General features: G+C 43.2%; 1 protein-coding gene across 1 annotated transcript; it reads right to left on the bottom strand.

Moving 5' to 3' along the window:
- Positions 1-1,392: 1,392 nt before the first annotated feature.
- On the bottom strand, positions 1,393-17,911 carry LOC136157196 (trophoblast Kunitz domain protein 1-like). Its single transcript, XM_065919191.1, has 16 exons — positions 17,818-17,911; positions 15,542-15,625; positions 14,404-14,475; positions 13,103-13,198; positions 12,507-12,590; positions 11,349-11,420; positions 10,031-10,129; positions 9,411-9,494; positions 8,251-8,322; positions 6,939-7,037; positions 6,361-6,444; positions 5,039-5,110; positions 3,729-3,827; positions 2,856-2,878; positions 2,305-2,489; positions 1,393-1,516 (listed from the first exon to the last, which is right to left on the bottom strand). Exons 1-16 carry the CDS (start codon positions 17,909-17,911, stop codon positions 1,393-1,395), a joined length of 1,443 nt encoding a protein of 480 aa, XP_065775263.1.

Here is a 17,911-nt window from a genome sequence, read left to right as displayed (position 1 = left end):
GCAGCTAACTGAATTCTGCCAAGAGAATGCATGGTCGTAGCCAATACCCTTTTTCAACAGCACAAGAGACAATTTTACACATGGACATCAACAAGTGGTCAACACTGAAATCAAATTGGTTTCGATCTTTGTAGTTGAAGATGGAGAAACTGTGTATAGTCAGTAAAAACAAGACCTGAAACTGACTGTGGCTCTGATCATCAGAATCTTATAACAAAATTTAGGCTTAAACTAAAGAAAGCCAGAAAACTACTAGGCCAACCAAGTATGACTTAAATCCAATCCATTGTGAATATATAGTAGAGGCAACAAATAGATTCAAGGGATTAGAACTTGTAAACAGTGTGCCTGAAGACTTATGTTCAGAGGTCCGTAATACTGTACAGGAGACAACAAACAAAACTATTCCAAAGAAAAAGAAAAGCAGGAAGACAAAGCAGAGTATTTCATGGTCTCAGGCTGGAAACATTGAAAAGTACCAGTCTTATCATTATTTACACCAAAGAAAGCAAAGCTCAGAGAATTTGCCCAAGACTGGAAAGATATGAAAAACAGCACCAACACCCTGTGGGTTCTCATTTATTCAAATACTAATACTACTACTTGCGGAGGTCTCCATGACAAACTTTACTAATGTGTGGTGAAACAGATACTGTCTATTTCCAAAGTTGCCTTCATTCTAAATCTTCCCAGAAGCAGAGCAGAAAAGCATCATCAAAGTCCCTCTGCTTGGGAGAGCAAGGACCTGTCATGTTAGGGACTGCATACAGCAGCTAAATGCCATCTCTACACCTCCATTTCCTCCCTTGATGGATTCTTAGCATGATTAACAGGAAAATGTAGGCAAAATGCTAACACAGAGCCAGGGATACTAAACAGTAGTTGACCTTTCTTTAGCTGAAGTATGACGCCTCCTCCCCACATGTGACCTCAGGGAATCAAATTTCTTAGATAAGTGGACAACTCAGTCTCATACCCATTCTCCTTCTGAGAGTCAGGAGGACAACCTGCTCCCCAGTTTGACTGAGATTAAAAGTAACAAGGAAAGGCTGTCAAGTTGACGTGTGTATCTCACAGGGTTATCTGTACTTGTGATGCTATTAAGGAGTCTATGATGGTATAATGGGTTTGCTTCCTATACCCGATAGGGCACAGTCTCTGAGAAGGGGAACGGGAGGTGCCCACTGTCTACAGAACAGTTAGGAGGACCACCATTTCCATGGACACTATTTGTTAAGGTTTGTAATTATAAACAACAGACTCCACTCCAGTCAGTTTAATTTTGAATATATATTTACTGAAATATAAACCATAGTGTTTGAAGCTACAGAAATGAAAATTGCAACATCATTGTGTGGAAAAGGGGCTTTTTTAAACCAAACTCTTCTCTCATTACTGATGTTGAGAACTGGATGCTGGAAATTCCACCTTGGAAATCTCCACCTTGGAGAGCAGTGATGGTGGGCAGGGGGATGATGGTGAGGCTGCCTTGAGGATGGAGGTGAAAACAAAAATCCTGTGTCACACAGCAGGCTTTGCAGTTACTCTGGTCGTGAGGAGTGTGCCTTCTTTCCTTCCTTCTTTCCTCAAATAACTATAAACTGTCTCATTGGTGTCAGGAACTGTGTGAAGTGCTAGGGGTAAAGGGAAGACATGCTCTCACGGTGCTGAGAACCAGCTGGTAGAGACACAATTAGACGTGTTGACCATCAGAGGAAAGGAAGTGGGCAGACTCTAAAGGAGGGCAGGGCAGAGAAGGACTGTGAGGAGACTGAAGAGGCTCAGACGCAGCCACAGCCCAGCCCGGCAGGGGTTCTCCTCAGACTTCAGAGTTCCTGAATCCACTCTCCGCGTGTCCTCTGCAAAAAGAAAGGAACTTGGTGGGTGCCATCAGTGTAGCCTCAGACCTGGACAATGGTCAACTTAATAGATCCTGTATTATCAAAAAAAATTTGGAACCACATTCCTGAATCATGAACAAAAAGGAAGTGAATTTTCCAAGCCTGCGTAGGGCACCCAGAAGCACTGCAGACCTGCCCTGGAGGGTGGCTGAATTGCTGTCCCCAGCTGAGAAAGGGGAGCATGTGATCAGGCTGAGATGGTCACAAAGAGGCATCGGGGGTTGACCTTCTGCCATTCTCTCCCTGGAGAACTCGCTCAGTGTGGGTTTCACAGGACACCGCAGCCTCTCCTCCTGGCAGCAGCGAGGGGGAGGACGCTGCAGGGTGAATGGTGTGTGGCCCCCTGAGCCCCACCTCTTTCCCCAGCCCTTCCCCTCCTCCAGTTCCCTGCCCCCTGTCTTACCACAGGGACCCTGCCTCTTGAGAGCAGCTCTTCATGCAGTCCTCTAACTTCTCAAAGTTGTTTGCATTTCCTTCACAGCCACCATACACAAACTGCTCGCAGAGGCCGGTCTGGGCATTGTAGAAGTACCTGGTCACCAAGGCATTGCAGCCACCTGTTACTTTAGGCTCCAGGCAGAAGGCAGGCTTAGAAGCTGCTGCAATGAGAGGGGCAATGGCCCAGTTATGAGGATGCTCATCAAGCTCTGTACAAGGACAACAACTAGACCCCCAGTCTGTTTGCCATGGAGAATGTTAAGGCTGTGGAGGAATGCAAGATTGAAAACACCATTTGAAAACCTCCTTTCTGGGACAGAATCATGAATGTTGCTATGGGTGACCTGATATTGTAATCATGTACAAACATATATCTTCTCATGAAGTCCTCTAAGGAAGTTTGGTATAATGCCTTTGAATAGCCTTAAATCATCTGTAAGACTTCCGAGATTGTCCAGTGGTTAAGAATTTGGCTTCCAATATTGGAGTCATAGGTTCAATCCCTTGTCAGGAAACTATACTCTCAAATGCTGTAGACACTAAGGTAGCAGGGCATAAATTCTTTATATTCGTGATTGGTAACCTGTTCAAAGAATCCATGTAACATATTTCCCCTCTGCAGATGAAGAAATTACAGATAACTTTCCCCAGAAACAGAGCATGTGGGTGGTAGAGTCAGGAAAAATTGCTATGATGTCACAACTCATCTGATACAATACCTTATTCTGCCAGGAATTCAGAAAACCCAGTTCACTTGTAAGAGTAACTGGAGCCAGCGTCCTACGTTCATCACTTCCTTGTACCCAAGGTAACAATAACCCCCAGTCACGGGTCAGAGTAAGCCTGGGTTTCTCCTAACACAAACTTGTGATGTCTCTACCATCAACCAATTCCCCATCACCCACTGGGCGTCCCCCATTCAATTGACATCTGATATGAAATTCAAGCAGTTGGTGCAGACCCCACAGGTTGAGCACACAGGACTGTCCTCAGTTTAGTGCCAGACACATGGTTCCCGCTTACTTTTGCTTGTGACCAAGTGGATAAAATGTGGAAGTCCATTACCTCACCTCCACGTTCAATAACTGACCAAATTGAGGAAAACACTTACTTGTTGTTCTCAGATGAATATACATGAAACATTCACAAACAGTGAAATGGAGGAGACGTGTAGGGCGAAGAGGAGGGACTGTGTGTGTGGAGCTTCCATTCCCTTGTGAGCACAGCACCCTCACAATCATATTCACCACCCTGAAAACTCTCTGAACCTATGTGTTTATGCACTGTTGAGGTTTCAAGAAATAGGCATACTGATTGAATCATTGGTCATTGGTGACTGATTTGAATCTCTGTGTCCTTCACTCTTCCCGAGGTGCAGAAACTACAAACCTTTATTCTCCTCGTTGAGTGCTGAGTATTCAATCTTGAGTGTTTGGTATTCCTCTAGTGTATGGTTATCGAATTGTATTCCAGAAATCATCACCTGACCTATGAAAGAGAGTACGTTTCAAGAGTTTCAGGAGGCCTGCTTCATGAAACAAGAAATGGATCAAATGTGGACAAGATAGAAATAGTCAAAAGACAACAAGGGAAAGGGCCTGGAGACTTTTGTAATATTGTCTCAGCCATGGTCCCACATCCTACCGCACAAGGGCTCTGTTTCTGGTTTCCCTGAAGTTTCCCTGTTCCGTGGCCCAAAGTCTTTTGATTAAGTTTAATAATACAGAATAAACACTATTTGACAAAGAAATATTTTTACTTGGCCAAAGCAAGTAGGTAGGTAGAAAATTTTTTTCCAGAGGAACACATTATGGTAGAAAATGGACAAATCTGGCCATGACATGTGAACAAAGTCTTTCCATTCGTAACTCATCACCTATTTGAAGAACTCATGGAATATGCTTCCCCTGTTCAGATGAGGAAAGTGCAGATGACTTGCCCCATCATACAAGCCTGTGGGTGGCCTAGTCAGGAGAAGGCACAGCCATGTCACAACCCATTTGATACATTATTGATTGGCTAGGAACTCGAAAAAACAAAGAACTGGTGAGAGCTTCCAGGTCCAGGGTCTTACTTTCTCTATTCACCTCTCCCCAAGCCTTGCATGAGCCCTCAAATCACAGGGGAGGGTGGGTCTGGGATTCTCCTGACACCAAACACATGGTTTTTCCACCAAGCATCCAAACCACAGCCAAGGGGCAGAGCACTGTCAATTGACTTCTGATACCATATCTGTGGAGTTAGTGCCGATGCCACAGGTTGAGTTATCAACACTGCCGTGACTTCAGATGCCAACCATGTAGTCTTGCCTTATTATGCTTCTGACCAAGAGTCTGAAAATTGTACTTCCCATGACCCCAACTCCATGCTCAAAAACTCAATCGAACCAGCCACCAAACTCAGGAATTCTCTTACTCACTATCCTCACTTTAAGGTCAGGATAAAATCAGAAACAGTGAAATGGAGGAGATCTTTAGGGCACAAGAGGAGTGGAGGTGAGTGGGGCTTCCATGTTATGTTGAGCCCAGCACCCTCACCTCAGGACCATTTGCTCTCCCTTCACAAGCTCTCTGAGCCATTATTTATGGATTTTTACTGAACTTTCACTCAGTAGGCATATGTATTGAATTGTCAACCAGTGGTGACTAATCTCAGTCTCAGTGCCCTCCTATCTCCCCATAGGTGCAGAAAATTCAAACCTTTAATTGCTTTACTGATTATTTCAGCCAATCCTGTTAGTATACTGGCTCCCTTTTTGACGATCTTGGTACCTATAAGAAAAGATACCAAAAATTTTTAGGAGTATTGGACCATGAACCAGGACAAGTTTCAAATATGGAAAGTAAAATCATAGGGAAAAGTGGACAAAGGGAAAGGCTGGGAGAATTCGTTAATATTGTACAAGCCTTGGTCCCAGGAGCCCAAGGAAGCAGGTAGAGAAATCTTCTCATGAATATCAGTTCAGTTCATGAATATACCCTGGTGGAAAATGAGCAAATTTGGCCACGAAATGAGGATAAGCTGTTTAGTTTTTTGATTGCTAGATTTTCAAAGAACTCATTTAGCACTGATCTACTGTTCAGATGAGGACTACAGATGACTTGCCTGAGGACACATGGCATGAGGGTGACAGAGTTTGAACAAGATACTTCCCTGTCAAAACCCACTTGATATACTCTTCCCTTCTGTCAGGAACTCTGAAAATATCGATAAATGCTGAGAGCTTCTGGGTGCAGTGTCCTGCTTTCATTACTCCCCTGCCTTCAGGACTCACTTGAGCTCCCAAAGCACAGGGAGAGTGAGTCTGGGTTTCCCTGACACCAATATGTGGTCTCTAGAAGCAACATGCCATTTGGAGAAGGAAATGGCAACCCACTTCAGTATTCTTGCCTGGAGAATCCCAGGTACAGAGGAGTCCGGTGGGCTGCCATCTATGGGGTTGCACGTGCCAGACACGACTGAAGCGACTTAGCAGCAGCAGCATAAACAGCATGCCTTCCTCCAAACACCCACCGGGTGTCCAACATGGCAATTTAACTCTTGACAGCAAATCCAGGGAGTAGTACAGATTGTGTAAGTTGAGCGCTCAGAACTGTCCTCAGTTCAGAAGCCAGTCATGTTATCCTGAGTCACTCCGGATTTGACAAAGTGTCTAAAACTGGCAAGTTCCATTACCCCACTCCATGTTCAATAACTCAGTAAATCTGATGACCATACTCAGGAATACCACTCACAATAGGGATGTCATGTTTCATGAAGGATAAATCTAAGCAGAGTGAAATGAGTGAGAGGTGCAGGGCCAAGTGGAAGTGGACATGTGGGGAGCCTCCCTGTCCTAGAGAACACGGGACCCTCACATCACCGCCGTGTGTTACCACCACAAACGCTCTCTGAATGCCCACATTCATGGAGTCTTATTGAGGTTTCATTAAGCAGGTATTATGATTGAATCATAGGCCAGTGGTTCCTTTTCTCAATCTCAGTGCGCTCTCCTCTCCCCAGAGTTGCAGAAAGTTCTCACCTGTGGCCACACCATCGATGATACTTGTAACCACATCTATTACTGAGCGCTTCTCAGGTCCCCTTCTATGGCTTGTCTCCACACCTATGAACAACAGTAAATTCCAACAGTTTCAGGAAGCCTGGGACATAACCAAGTAAGGATCAAATATGCAAATAAAATAGCAGTCAACACTGAAAAAGGGAAGGAAGAAATATGGATAATAAAACGATAGTCTAAGGGGGACATGGGCAAGGACATGGAAACTTTCCTAATAATGTCTCAGCTTTGGAATCAAGAGTCACTCTATAAGGGCTCTTTGCTACATTCCCGGCAGAACATCAACCCACAGTTTTTAATTATTTTTCATGAAAGAGGAATCTTCATTATTTGACACCTAAATATTCTTTCTTGCCCAAAGTAAGAGGTTAAAGACATGTTTTTAGATTAACACATCTTGGGGGAACATGCACAAAATTCACAATGAAATATTTATGCCCTGTTGAAGTTTTAAAAAATAGGCTTATTGATTGAATCATTGGTCATTGATCAGAATCTCAGTGCTCTTCCATGATTCCCGAGGTACATAATCTACAAACCTTTATTGTCCTCACTGAGTGTTGAGTATTCAATACTGAGTTTTGGCAATTCCTCCAGTGTATGGTTATCGAATTGTATTCTGGAAATCATCACCTGACCTATGAAAGAGAGTAAATTTGAAGAGTTTCAGGAGGCCTGGTCCATGAAACAGGAAAAGGATCAAGCATGGATAAGAAAATGACAGTCAAAGACAACACGGGAAAGGGCCTGGAGACTCTTGTTATACTGTATCAGCCTTGCTCCCACAGGCTACCCCACAAGGGCTGTGTTTCTTGTTTCCCTGCTTTCACTTCTGTGTGGTTCAACGTCTTTTGATGGTTTTAGTAATATGGGAATAAACATTATTTGATAAAGAAATATTTTAACTTGGTCAAAGTAAGTAGGTAAGTAGAGAAATTTCTTCACATCAACACTTTGTAGTGGAAAATGGACAAATCTGACCATGATTCATGAACAAAGTCTTTCCATTCATAACTCGCCATCTCTTTGAAGAATTCATGGAACATGTTTCCCCTGTTCAGATGAGGGAACTGCAGAAGACTTGCCCCAGGATACAGGCCTGTGTGTAGTCTGGTCAGAACTAGATACTACCATGTCACAACCCATTTAATACACTATTGATTGGCTAGAAATTCAAAAATACAGAAAACTGGTGAGAGTTTCCAGGTCCTTGGTCTCACTTTCTCTACTCACCTCTCTCCAGGCCTTACATGAGGCCTCAAATCACAGGGAAGGGTGAGTCTGGGTTTTTTTCCTGACACCAAATACGTGCTTTTTTCACCAACCATACAATGCCTAACAGCCAAGGGGCAGACCACTGTCAGTTCACATCTGATACCATATTTGTGGAGTTAGTGCCGATGCCACAGGTTGAGTTATCAAGACTGCCCTAACTTCAGATGCCAGCCTTGTGGTCTCACGTTATCATGCTTCTGACCAACAGACTGAAAGTTGAACTTTCCATGGCCCCAACTCCATGCTCAAAAACTTAATCGAACCAGCGACCAAATTAAGGAAACCTCTTACTCACTCTCCTCACATTAAGGTACAGGATAAAATCAGAAACGATGAAATGGAGGAGATCTTTAGGGCACGGGAGGAGTGAAGATAGGCAGAATGTCCATGCCCTCCTGAGCAGAGCACCTTCACCACAGGAACATTTTCTACCCCCTCACAAATTCTCTGAGCCAATATTTACAGATTTGTACTGAGGTTTCACTCAACAGGCAGAAGCATTGAATTGTCAACCAGTAGTGACTGATCTCAGTCTCAGTGCCCTCCTCTCTCCCCATAGGTGCAGAAAATTCAAACCTTTAATTGCTTTATTGATAATTTCCGCCAATCCTGTTAGTATACTGACTCCCTTTTTGACAATCTTGGTACCTATGAAAGAAAAGATGTCAAAATTTTCAGGAATATTGGACCATGAATGAGTACAAGTTTCAAATATGAAAAATAAAATCATAGGCAAAAGTGGACCAAGGAAAAGGCTTGGAGAATTTGGTAATATTGTCCCAGCCTTCATCCCAGGAGCCCAAGGAAGCAGGTAGAAAAATACTTTTCATAAATATACCCTGGTGGAAAATGAGCAAACTTGGCCATGAAATGAGAATAAGCTGTTTAGTTTTGTGACTGCTAAATGTTCAAAGAACTCATTTAGCACTTTTTTACGGTTCAGATGAGGACTATGGATGACTTGCCTGAGGACACATAGCATGAGGGTGACAGGTTCCAAACAGGATATTTCCTGTCAAAACCTTCTTGATGTACTATCCTCGCCTGTCAGGAACTCTGAACATATCAATAACTGCTGAGAGCTTCTTGGTGCAGTGTCTTACTTTCATTACACCCCTGTCCTCAGGACTCACCCAAGCTCCCAAAGCTCAGGGAGAGTGAGTCTGGGTTTCCCTGACAATAAATCTGTGGTGTCTCTAGAAACACCATGCAATTCCGCCAAACACCCACAGAGTGCCCAACAAAGCAATTTAATTCTGACAGGAAATCCAGGGAGTTAGTATAGACTAGGTAAGTTGAGGGCTCACAACTGTCCTCAGTTCAGATGCCAGCCATGTTATCCCGAGTCACTCCTGATTTGGCAAACTGTCTAAAACTGGGAAGTTCCATTACCCCGCTTCATGTTCAATAACTCAGTGAATCTGATGACCATACTCAGGAAGCCCGCTCCCATAGGGACGTCATGTTTTCATGAAGGATAAATCTAGGCACAGCGAAATGAGTGAGACTGCACGGCAAAGTGGAAGTGGAGGTGTGGGGATCCTCCACGCCCTAGAGAACACAGGACCCTCACATCACGGCTTTGTGTTACCATCCCAAACGCTCCCTGAATGCCCACATTCATGGATTCTTATTGAGGTTTCATTAAATAGGCATTTGATTGAATCATAGGCCAGTGGTGCCTGTTCTCAATCTCAGTGTGCTCTTCCCTCCCCAGAGCTGCAGAAAGTTCTCACCTGTGGCCACACCATCGATGATACTTGTAACCACATCTATTACTGAGCGCTTCTCAGGTCCCCTTCTGTGGCTTGTCTCCACACCTATGAAAGACAGTAAATTCCAACAGTTTCAGAAAGCCTGGGACATAACCAAGTAAGGATCAAATATGCAAATAAAATAGTAGTCAGAACTGGACAAGGGAAGGGACAAATGTGGATAATAAACAATAGTCAAAAGGGGACATGGGGAAGGGCCTGGAAACTTTCCTAATAATGTGTCAGCTTTGGTATCAGGAGTCATCCTACACAGGGCTCTTTTTACATTCCCTATAGAACATTTAACCCACATTTTTCTAATTACTTTTCATTAAAGAGGAATCCTCCTTATCTGACATCTAAATATTCTTTCTTACCCAAAGTGAGAGGTTAAAGACATGTTTTTATTTTATTTTATTTTTTATTTATTTATTTTAAGACATGTTTTTAGATTAACACATCTTGGCAGACATGCACAAAATTCACCATGAAATATTTAAGCAATGTTGAGGTTTCAAGAAATAGGCTTATTGATTGAGTGAATGGTCATTGATCAGATCTCAGTGTCCTTCCATCTTTCCCAAGGTACAGAAACTACAAACCTGTATTATCCTCACTGATTGTTGAGTATTCAATACTGAGTTTTGGCAATTCCTCTAGTGTATGGTTATCGAATTGTATTCTGGAAATCATCACCTGACCTATGAAAGAGAGTAAATTTGAAGAGTTTCAGGAGGGCTGATCCATGAAACAGGAAAAGGATCAAACATGGATATGATAATAGCAGTCAAAATACAACAAGGGAAAGGGTCTGGAGACTTTCGTTATACTGTATCAGCCTTCCTCCCACAGGCTACCCCACAAGGGCTAGCCTTTCTTGTTTCTCTGCTTTGTGCCCCTGCGTGGTTTAATCTCTTTTTATTATTTTAGTAATACAGGAATAAACAATATATGATAAATAAATATTTTAACTTGGCCAAAGCAAGTAGGTATGTAGAGAAATTTTTTTCAGATCAACACATTGTGGTGGAAAATGGACAAATCTGGTTGTGACACGTGAATAAAGCCTTTCCATTCATACCTCTTCATCTATTCGAAGAACTCATGGAACGTGTTTCCCTGTTCTAAAGGGGAAAATGCAGATGACTTGTCCCAGGATCAGACCTGTGTGTGGCCTGGTCAGGACTAGATACTGCCATGTCACAACACATTTGATACGCTATTGATTGTCTAGAAACTCGAAAATACAGAAAACTGGTGAGAGTTTCCAGGTCCTCAGTCTCACTTTCTCTACTCACCTCTCCCCATGCCTCATGTGAGCCCTCAAATCACAGGGAAGGGTGAGTATGGATTTTTTCCTGATACCAAATGCCTGGTTTTTCCAACAACTATCCAATGCCCAAGAGCCAAGGGGCAGACCACTGAAAAATGACATCTGATACTGTATCTGTGGAGTTAGTGCCGATGCCACAGGTTGAGTTATCAAGACTGTCCTGACTTAAGATGCCAGCCATGTGGTCTAGTGTTTCATGCTTCTGACCAAGAGACTGAAAGTTGAGCTTTCCACGACCCCAACTCCATGCTCAAATACTCAATCAAACCAGCTGCCAAACCCAGGAAACCTCTTACTCACTGTCACTGTCCTCACATTAAGGTACAGGATAAAATCAGAAACAGTGAAATGGAGGAGATCTTTAGGGCACAGGAGGAGTGGAGGTGAGTGAGGCTTCCATGCCCTCCTGAGCAAAACACCCTCACCTCAGGACCCTTTGCTCCCCCCTCACAAGCTCTCTGAGCCAATATTTATGGATTTTTACTGAGGTTTCACTCAATAGGCATAAGTATTGAACTGTCAGCTAGAAGTGACTGATCTCTGTCTCAGTGCCCTCCTCTCTCCCCATAGGTGCAGAAAGTTCAAACCTTTAATTGCTCTACTGATTATTTCAGCCAATCCTGTTAGTATACTGACTCCCTTTTTGACAATCTTGGTACCTATGAAAGAAAAGATTTCAAAATTTTCAGAAATATTGGACCATGAACCAGTACAAGTTTCAAATATGGAAAATAAAATCATAGGCAAAAGTGGACAAAGGAAAAGCCTGGGAGAATTTGCTAATATTGTACCAGCCTTGGTCACAAGAGCCCAAGGAAACAAGTAGAGAAATCTTTTCATGAATATACCCTGGTGGAAAATGACCAAACTTTGCCATTAAATGAGAATAAACTGCTTAGTTTTATGACTGGTAAACATTCAAGGAAGTCATTTAGCACTTCTTTACTGTTCAGATGAGGTCTATAGATGACTAGCCTGAGGTCATACAGCTTGAGGGTGATATGGACCGAACAAGATACTTCCCTGTCAAAACCCACTGGATATACTATCCTCTTCTGCCAGGAACTCTGAACATATCTATAAATGCTGAGAGCTTCTGGGTGCAGTGTCCTACTTTCATTACTCCCCTTTCCCCAGGACTCACCTGAGCTCCCAAAGCACAGGGAGAGTGAGTCTGGGTTTCCCTGACACCAAATCAAGTGGTGTCTCTTGAAACAACATGCAATTCCCTCAAACACCCACTGGGTGTCTAACAGAGCAATTTAATTCTGAGAGCAAATCCAGAGAGTTAGTATAGATTGTGTAAGTTGACGGCTTACAACTGTCCTCAGTTCAGATGCCAGCCATGTTATCCCGAGTCACTCCTGATTTTCAAAGTGTCTATAACTGGGAAGTTCCATTACCCCACTCCTTGTTCAATAACTCAGTAAATGATGACCATACTCAGTAAGAGCACTCACATAGGGATATCATGTTATCATAAAGTATAAATCTAGACACAGCAAAATGAGTTAAAAATGCAGGGCAAAGTGCAAGTGGAGGGTGGGGATCCTCCACGCCCTAGAACACGTAGGACCCTCACATCACCGATGTATGTTACCACCCGAAACGCTCTCTGAATCACATATTTAGGGATTCTTATTGAGGTTTCACTAAACAGGCATTTTGATTGAATCATAGGCCAGTGGTGCCTGTTCTCAATCTCAGGGCCCTCTTCCCTCCCCAGAGTTCCAGAAAGTTCTCACCTGTGGCCACACCGTCGATGATACTTGTAACCACATCTATTACTGAGCGCTTCTCAGGTCCCCTTCTATGGCTTGTCTCCACACCTATGAGCGACAGTAAATTCCAACATTTTCAGGAAGCCCAGGGCATGAACCCAGTAAGGATCAAATATGCAAATAAAATAGTAGTCAACACTAGGCAAGGGAGGGAACAAATATGGTCAAGAAATACTAGTCACAAGAGGACATGGGAAAGGGCCAGGAAACTTCCCTAATGATGTTTCATTTTTGGTATCAGGAGTCATCCTACACAGGGCTCTTTCTTACATTCCCTCGAGAACATTCATCACAGGTTTTTCTAATTAGTGTTCATGAAAGAAGAACAGTCATTACTTGACACCTAAATATTCTTTCCTGCCTAAAGTAAATAGTTAAAAAATTATTTAGATTAACACATCTTGGCGGAACATGCCCAAAATTTACCATGAAATATTTATGCACTGTGAGGTGCATAAATAGGTGCATAAATCAAGAAATAGGCTTATTGATTGAATCACTGGTCATTGATCAGAATCTCAGTGCCCTTCCATCTTCCCCGAGGTGCAAAAACTACAAACCTTTATTCTCAGTGAGTGTTGAGTATTCAACGTTGAGTGTTGGCAATTCCTCTAGTGTATGGTTATCAAATTGTATTCTGGAAATCATCACCTGACCTATGAAAGAGAGTAAATTTGAAGAGTTTCAGGAGTCCTGGTCCATGAAACAGGAAAAGGATCAAACATGGATAAGATAGTCAAAAGACAACAAGGGAAAAGGCCTGGAGACTTTCATTATATTGTATCAGCCTTGTTCCCACAGAATATGCCACAAGGACCATGTTTCTTGCTTTCCCTGCAATTGTCCTCCTCTGTGGTTTGATATCTTTGGATCACTCTCAATAATATAGGAATAAATATTATTTGATATAGAAATATTTTTACTTGGCTAAAGCATGCAGGTAGAGAATTTTTTTCAGATCAACACTTTGTGGTAGAAGATGGACAAATCTGGTCCTGAGACATGAGTAAAGTCTTTCTGTTCATAACTCATCATCTGTTCTAAGAACTCATGTACATGTTTCCCCTGCTCAGATGAGGAAACGCAGATGACTTGCACCAGGACACAATCATGTGGGTCAACTGCTCAGGATATGGTATTCTCATGTCACATTACATTTGATACACTATTGATTGGCTAGGAACTTAACAATACAGAGAACTGGTGACAGTTTCCCGGTCCAGGCGCTTCCTTTCACTACTCACGTCTCCCCAAGCCTCACCTGAGACCACAAATCAAAGGAGAGGGTGAGTCTGCATTTTCTCTTAATGCCAAATACATTTTTTTCCACCAACCATCCAATTCCCAACACTCAACAGGCCACCCACTGTCCATTCAGTTCTGATACCATATCTGTGGAGTTAGTGCCAATGCCACAGGTTGAGGTATAAAGACTGTCCTGGCCTCAGATGCCAGCCATGTGTTCTCGCATTATCATGCTTCTGACTAAGTGACCGAAACTCAAAATTTCCATTTCTTCACCTCCATGCTCAAAAACTCAATGGAACAAGCGATCGATCTCAGGGAAACTCTTAATCACTGTTCTCAAATTAATGTCCAGGAAAAAACTCAGAAACAGTGAAAAGGAGGAGACCTTTAGGGCATGGGAGGAGTGGAGAGAGGCGGAGCGTCCATGCCCTCCTGAGCAGAGCACCCTCACCTCAGGACCATTTGTTCCCCTCTCATAACCTCTCTGAACCAATATTAATGGGTTTTTATTGAGGTTTCACTCAATAGGCATAACTATTGTATTGCCAGCCAGAGGTGACTGATCTCCATCTCAATGCCCTCCTCCCTCCCCAGAGGTGCAGAAAGTTCAAACCTTTAATTGCTTTATTGATTATTTCAGCCAATCCTGTGAGTATACTGGCTCCCTTTTCGACAATCTTGGTACCTATGAAAGAAAAGATTTCAAATTTTCAGGAATATTGAACCATGAACCCGGACAAGTTTCAAATATGGAAAATAAGATCATAGGCAAAAGTGGACAAAGGAAAAGGCCAGGAGAATTTTAATATTGTGCCAGCCTTGGTCCCAAGGGAGCAGGTAGAGAAATCTATTCATGAATATACTCTGGCGGAAAACGACCAAACTTGGTCATGAAATGTGAAAAGCGGTTTAGTTTTATGACTGGTAATGTTCAAAGAACTCATTCACCACTTATCTACTGTTTAGATGAGGACTATAGATGGCCTGACTGAGACGTCATGAGGGTGATGGAGTCCGAACAAGATACTTTCCTGTCACAACACTTGATGTACTATCTTCTTCTGCCTGGAACTCTGAAAATGCCGATTAATGCTGAGAGCTTCTGGGTGCAGCGACCTACTCTCATTACTCCCCTGTCCCCAGGACTCACCTGAGCTCCCGAAGAACAGGAAGACTGAGTCTGGGTTTCCCTGACACCAAGTCTGTGGTGTCTCTAGAAACAACATGCAATTCCTCCAAACACCCCCTGAGTGACCAACAAGGCAATTTAACTCTGACAGCAAATCCAGGGAGTTAGTATAGATTATATAAGTTGAGGGCTCAGAACTGTCCTCAGTTCAGATGCCAGCCATGTTATCCCGAGTCACTCCTGACTTGACAGAGTGTCTAAAAGTGAGAAGTTCCATTATCCCACTTCATGTTCAACACTCAGTAAATCTGATGACTATACTCAGGAAGACCACTCACATAGGGATATCATGTTATCATAAAGGATAAATCTAGGCACAGCGAAATGAGAGAGATGTGCAGGGCAAAGTGGAAGTGGAGGGTGGGGATCCTCCACGCCCTAGAAAACATAGGGCCCTCACATCACACCATGTGTTACCACCCCAAATGCTCCCTGAAATGCATATTTATGGATTCTTATTGAGGTTTCATTAAATAGGCATTGTGATCGAATCATTGGCCAGTGGTGCCTATTCTCAATCTCAGTGCCCTTTTGCCTCCCCAGAGTTGCAGAAAGTTCTCACCTGTAGCCACACCGTCGATGATACTTGTAACCACATCTATTACTGAGCGCTTCTCAGGTCCCCTTCTATGGCTTGTCTCCATACCTATGAGCGACAGTAAATTCCAACATTTTCAGGAAGCCTGGGACATGAACCAAGTAAGGATCAAATATGCAAATAAAATAGTAGTCAACACTGGACAAGGGAAGGGACAAATGTGGATAATAAACAATAGTCAAAAGGGGACATGGGCGAGGGCCTGTACACTTTCGTAATATTGTCTCAACCTTGGTCCCAGTGCTCAACTTACACAGGTCTTTTTCTTACATTCCCTGCAGCACATTTGTTCCAGGTCTTTCTGATTATTTTTCATGATAGACGAACACTCACTATTTGACATGTTAATATTCTTTCTTGCCCAAACTAAGTAGTAAAGGAAATTTTTTCAGATTTATTTTAGAGTAACACATATTGATGTAAAATACAGGAAATTCAGCATGAAATGTGATTCACTTCCTCATATATATGAATGGTAATCTGTTCAAAAACCCACGTAGCATGTATCCCCTGTTCTGATGAGAAAATTGCAGATGACTTGTTCCACGACTTGGCATGTTGGTCATAGGGCCAGGACAAGATATTAGCATGTTACAATCTATTTGATACACTCCCTGATTCTCCCAAGAACTCTGAAAATACAGGCAACTGAGATTAGTTTCTGGTTGCAATGTGTACTTTCATTGCTCTCCCTTTTTGGAGCATCACCTGAGCCCCAAATCACAGGGGAGAGTGGTCCTGGGTTTTTCTCTGACACCAAATATGTGGTGTCTCTACCAACAGCACCCAATTCCCCAAACACCCACAGGGTGTGCAACAAGTCCTCGATGGAGCTACTGCAGATTCTGCAGGTTGAGGGCTCAAAATTCTTCAGTTCAGATGGCAGCCATGAGGTCCTGAGTCAATCATCCTTGTGACCAAATAAGAAAAAGGGGGATTGTGGGTCCATGACCCCATCTTCAAATTCAACAACTCAATAGAACTGGGGGCTGAACTTTGGAAACCATTAGTTACATTCCCAAAATAGAACTGAAGGCAGAAAAATGGAAGAGATGTGCAGGCAAAGAAGGAGGGAGGGGTGCCCAGCCTCTGTGCCCTAGTGAGCACAGTGCCCTCACATCAGCTTCCTGTATTCACCAACCCACAAGCTCTCTGAGCCCAGTTCTTATGTATTTCTTTCTAGGGTTCACTAAACAGGCATACTGGTTGTATTATCAGCCACTGGTGATTGATCTCACTTTCAGTTCCCTCCCTTCTCCTCAGAGGTGCTGGAATGACAGTTGCTGAAAACTGTAAACAGTAAAGGCATGCTTGTGATTTTTGGATATCAACCACATCTTGAGGTTACCTTGAGTTGCCTCTTCTGACTCTCTCATAACATCTAACGGCAGGAAACCCCAACAGTTTTAGGATACCTAGGCCATTAACTAAGAGATGGTACAAATTTGAAGCTTTCTATTACTATGCAGGGCTCTCCTGGTGGCTCAGCTGGTAAAGAAATCTCCTGCATTGCTCCTGCATTGCAGATTCAATATCTGTGTTGGGAAGATCCCTGGAGAAGGCAAAGGGATCCCATTCCAGGATTCCAGCCTGGAGAATTCCATGGACTATACAGTTCATGGAGTAGCAAACAGCTGTACCCGACTGAGCAACTTTCACTTTATTTGCTTTTATTATTACACTACAGTTAGGTTCAGGGACATGGCAGGGAACTGGAATAGAGAGTCTGCAAAACAGGGACCCTGATCTGGTAGAATTATATATATATATAATAAAATTGTAGCATATATCTTCATGAGAGTCAAGATGTCAGTGGAGTTAAACCTTTGCAACTTCAGCCTTCCCTGATGGTCCAGTAGATAAGAATGCACAGGCTCCTGCAGGGGACATGGGTTCTTTCCCAGACTGGGAAGATTCCACATGCCTCGCAGGAACTAAGAAGCTGAACTGCAACTTATAAGCCCAATTCCCTTATAAGCCCTTGCCCTGCAACAAAGGAGCCACTTCAAGAAGAGGCCCACACACCACACCAGAGAGCAGACTGCAGAACTAGAGAATACCCTTCCATAGGGAGGAAGACCAATGCTGCCAAAACCAAAGAAACAGACAGCAATCCTGACCAACATGACAGAAGAAATCCAGAGATGCTTGGCAATACCAGTCCACACCTGCCTTGCACCCTTCCATGGACTTCTATCATTTTCCCAGAAGCTGTAGAGGAGAGGGAAGGCTGGACCTACCTTCATCCTGGATATGGTGTATATTCACCGGGGTGCTGTCCACCAGGATAACCAGGAGGAAGAGAAGGGCTGCAGAGAGGCAGAGCTGTCTCAT

This window comes from Muntiacus reevesi, chromosome 2 (assembly GCF_963930625.1).
Source record: "Muntiacus reevesi chromosome 2, mMunRee1.1, whole genome shotgun sequence".
Taxonomy (NCBI): Eukaryota; Metazoa; Chordata; class Mammalia; order Artiodactyla; family Cervidae; genus Muntiacus; species Muntiacus reevesi.
This window is presented reverse-complemented; position numbering and strand designations above follow the sequence as displayed.

Coding starts and splice junctions, on each gene's coding strand:
- LOC136157196 (XM_065919191.1), bottom strand. CDS start 17,911: ATGAGACAGCTCTGCCTCTCTGCAGCCCTTCTCTTCCTCCTGGTTATC. Junction 9,495..10,030: donor AATCAGTGAGGATAATACAG/GTTTGTAGTTTC, acceptor TGTCTTTCATAG/GTGTGGAGACAAGCCACAGA. Junction 6,445..6,938: donor ACTCAGTGAGGACAATAAAG/GTTTGTAGATTA, acceptor TGTTGTTCATAG/GTGTGGAGACAAGCCATAGA.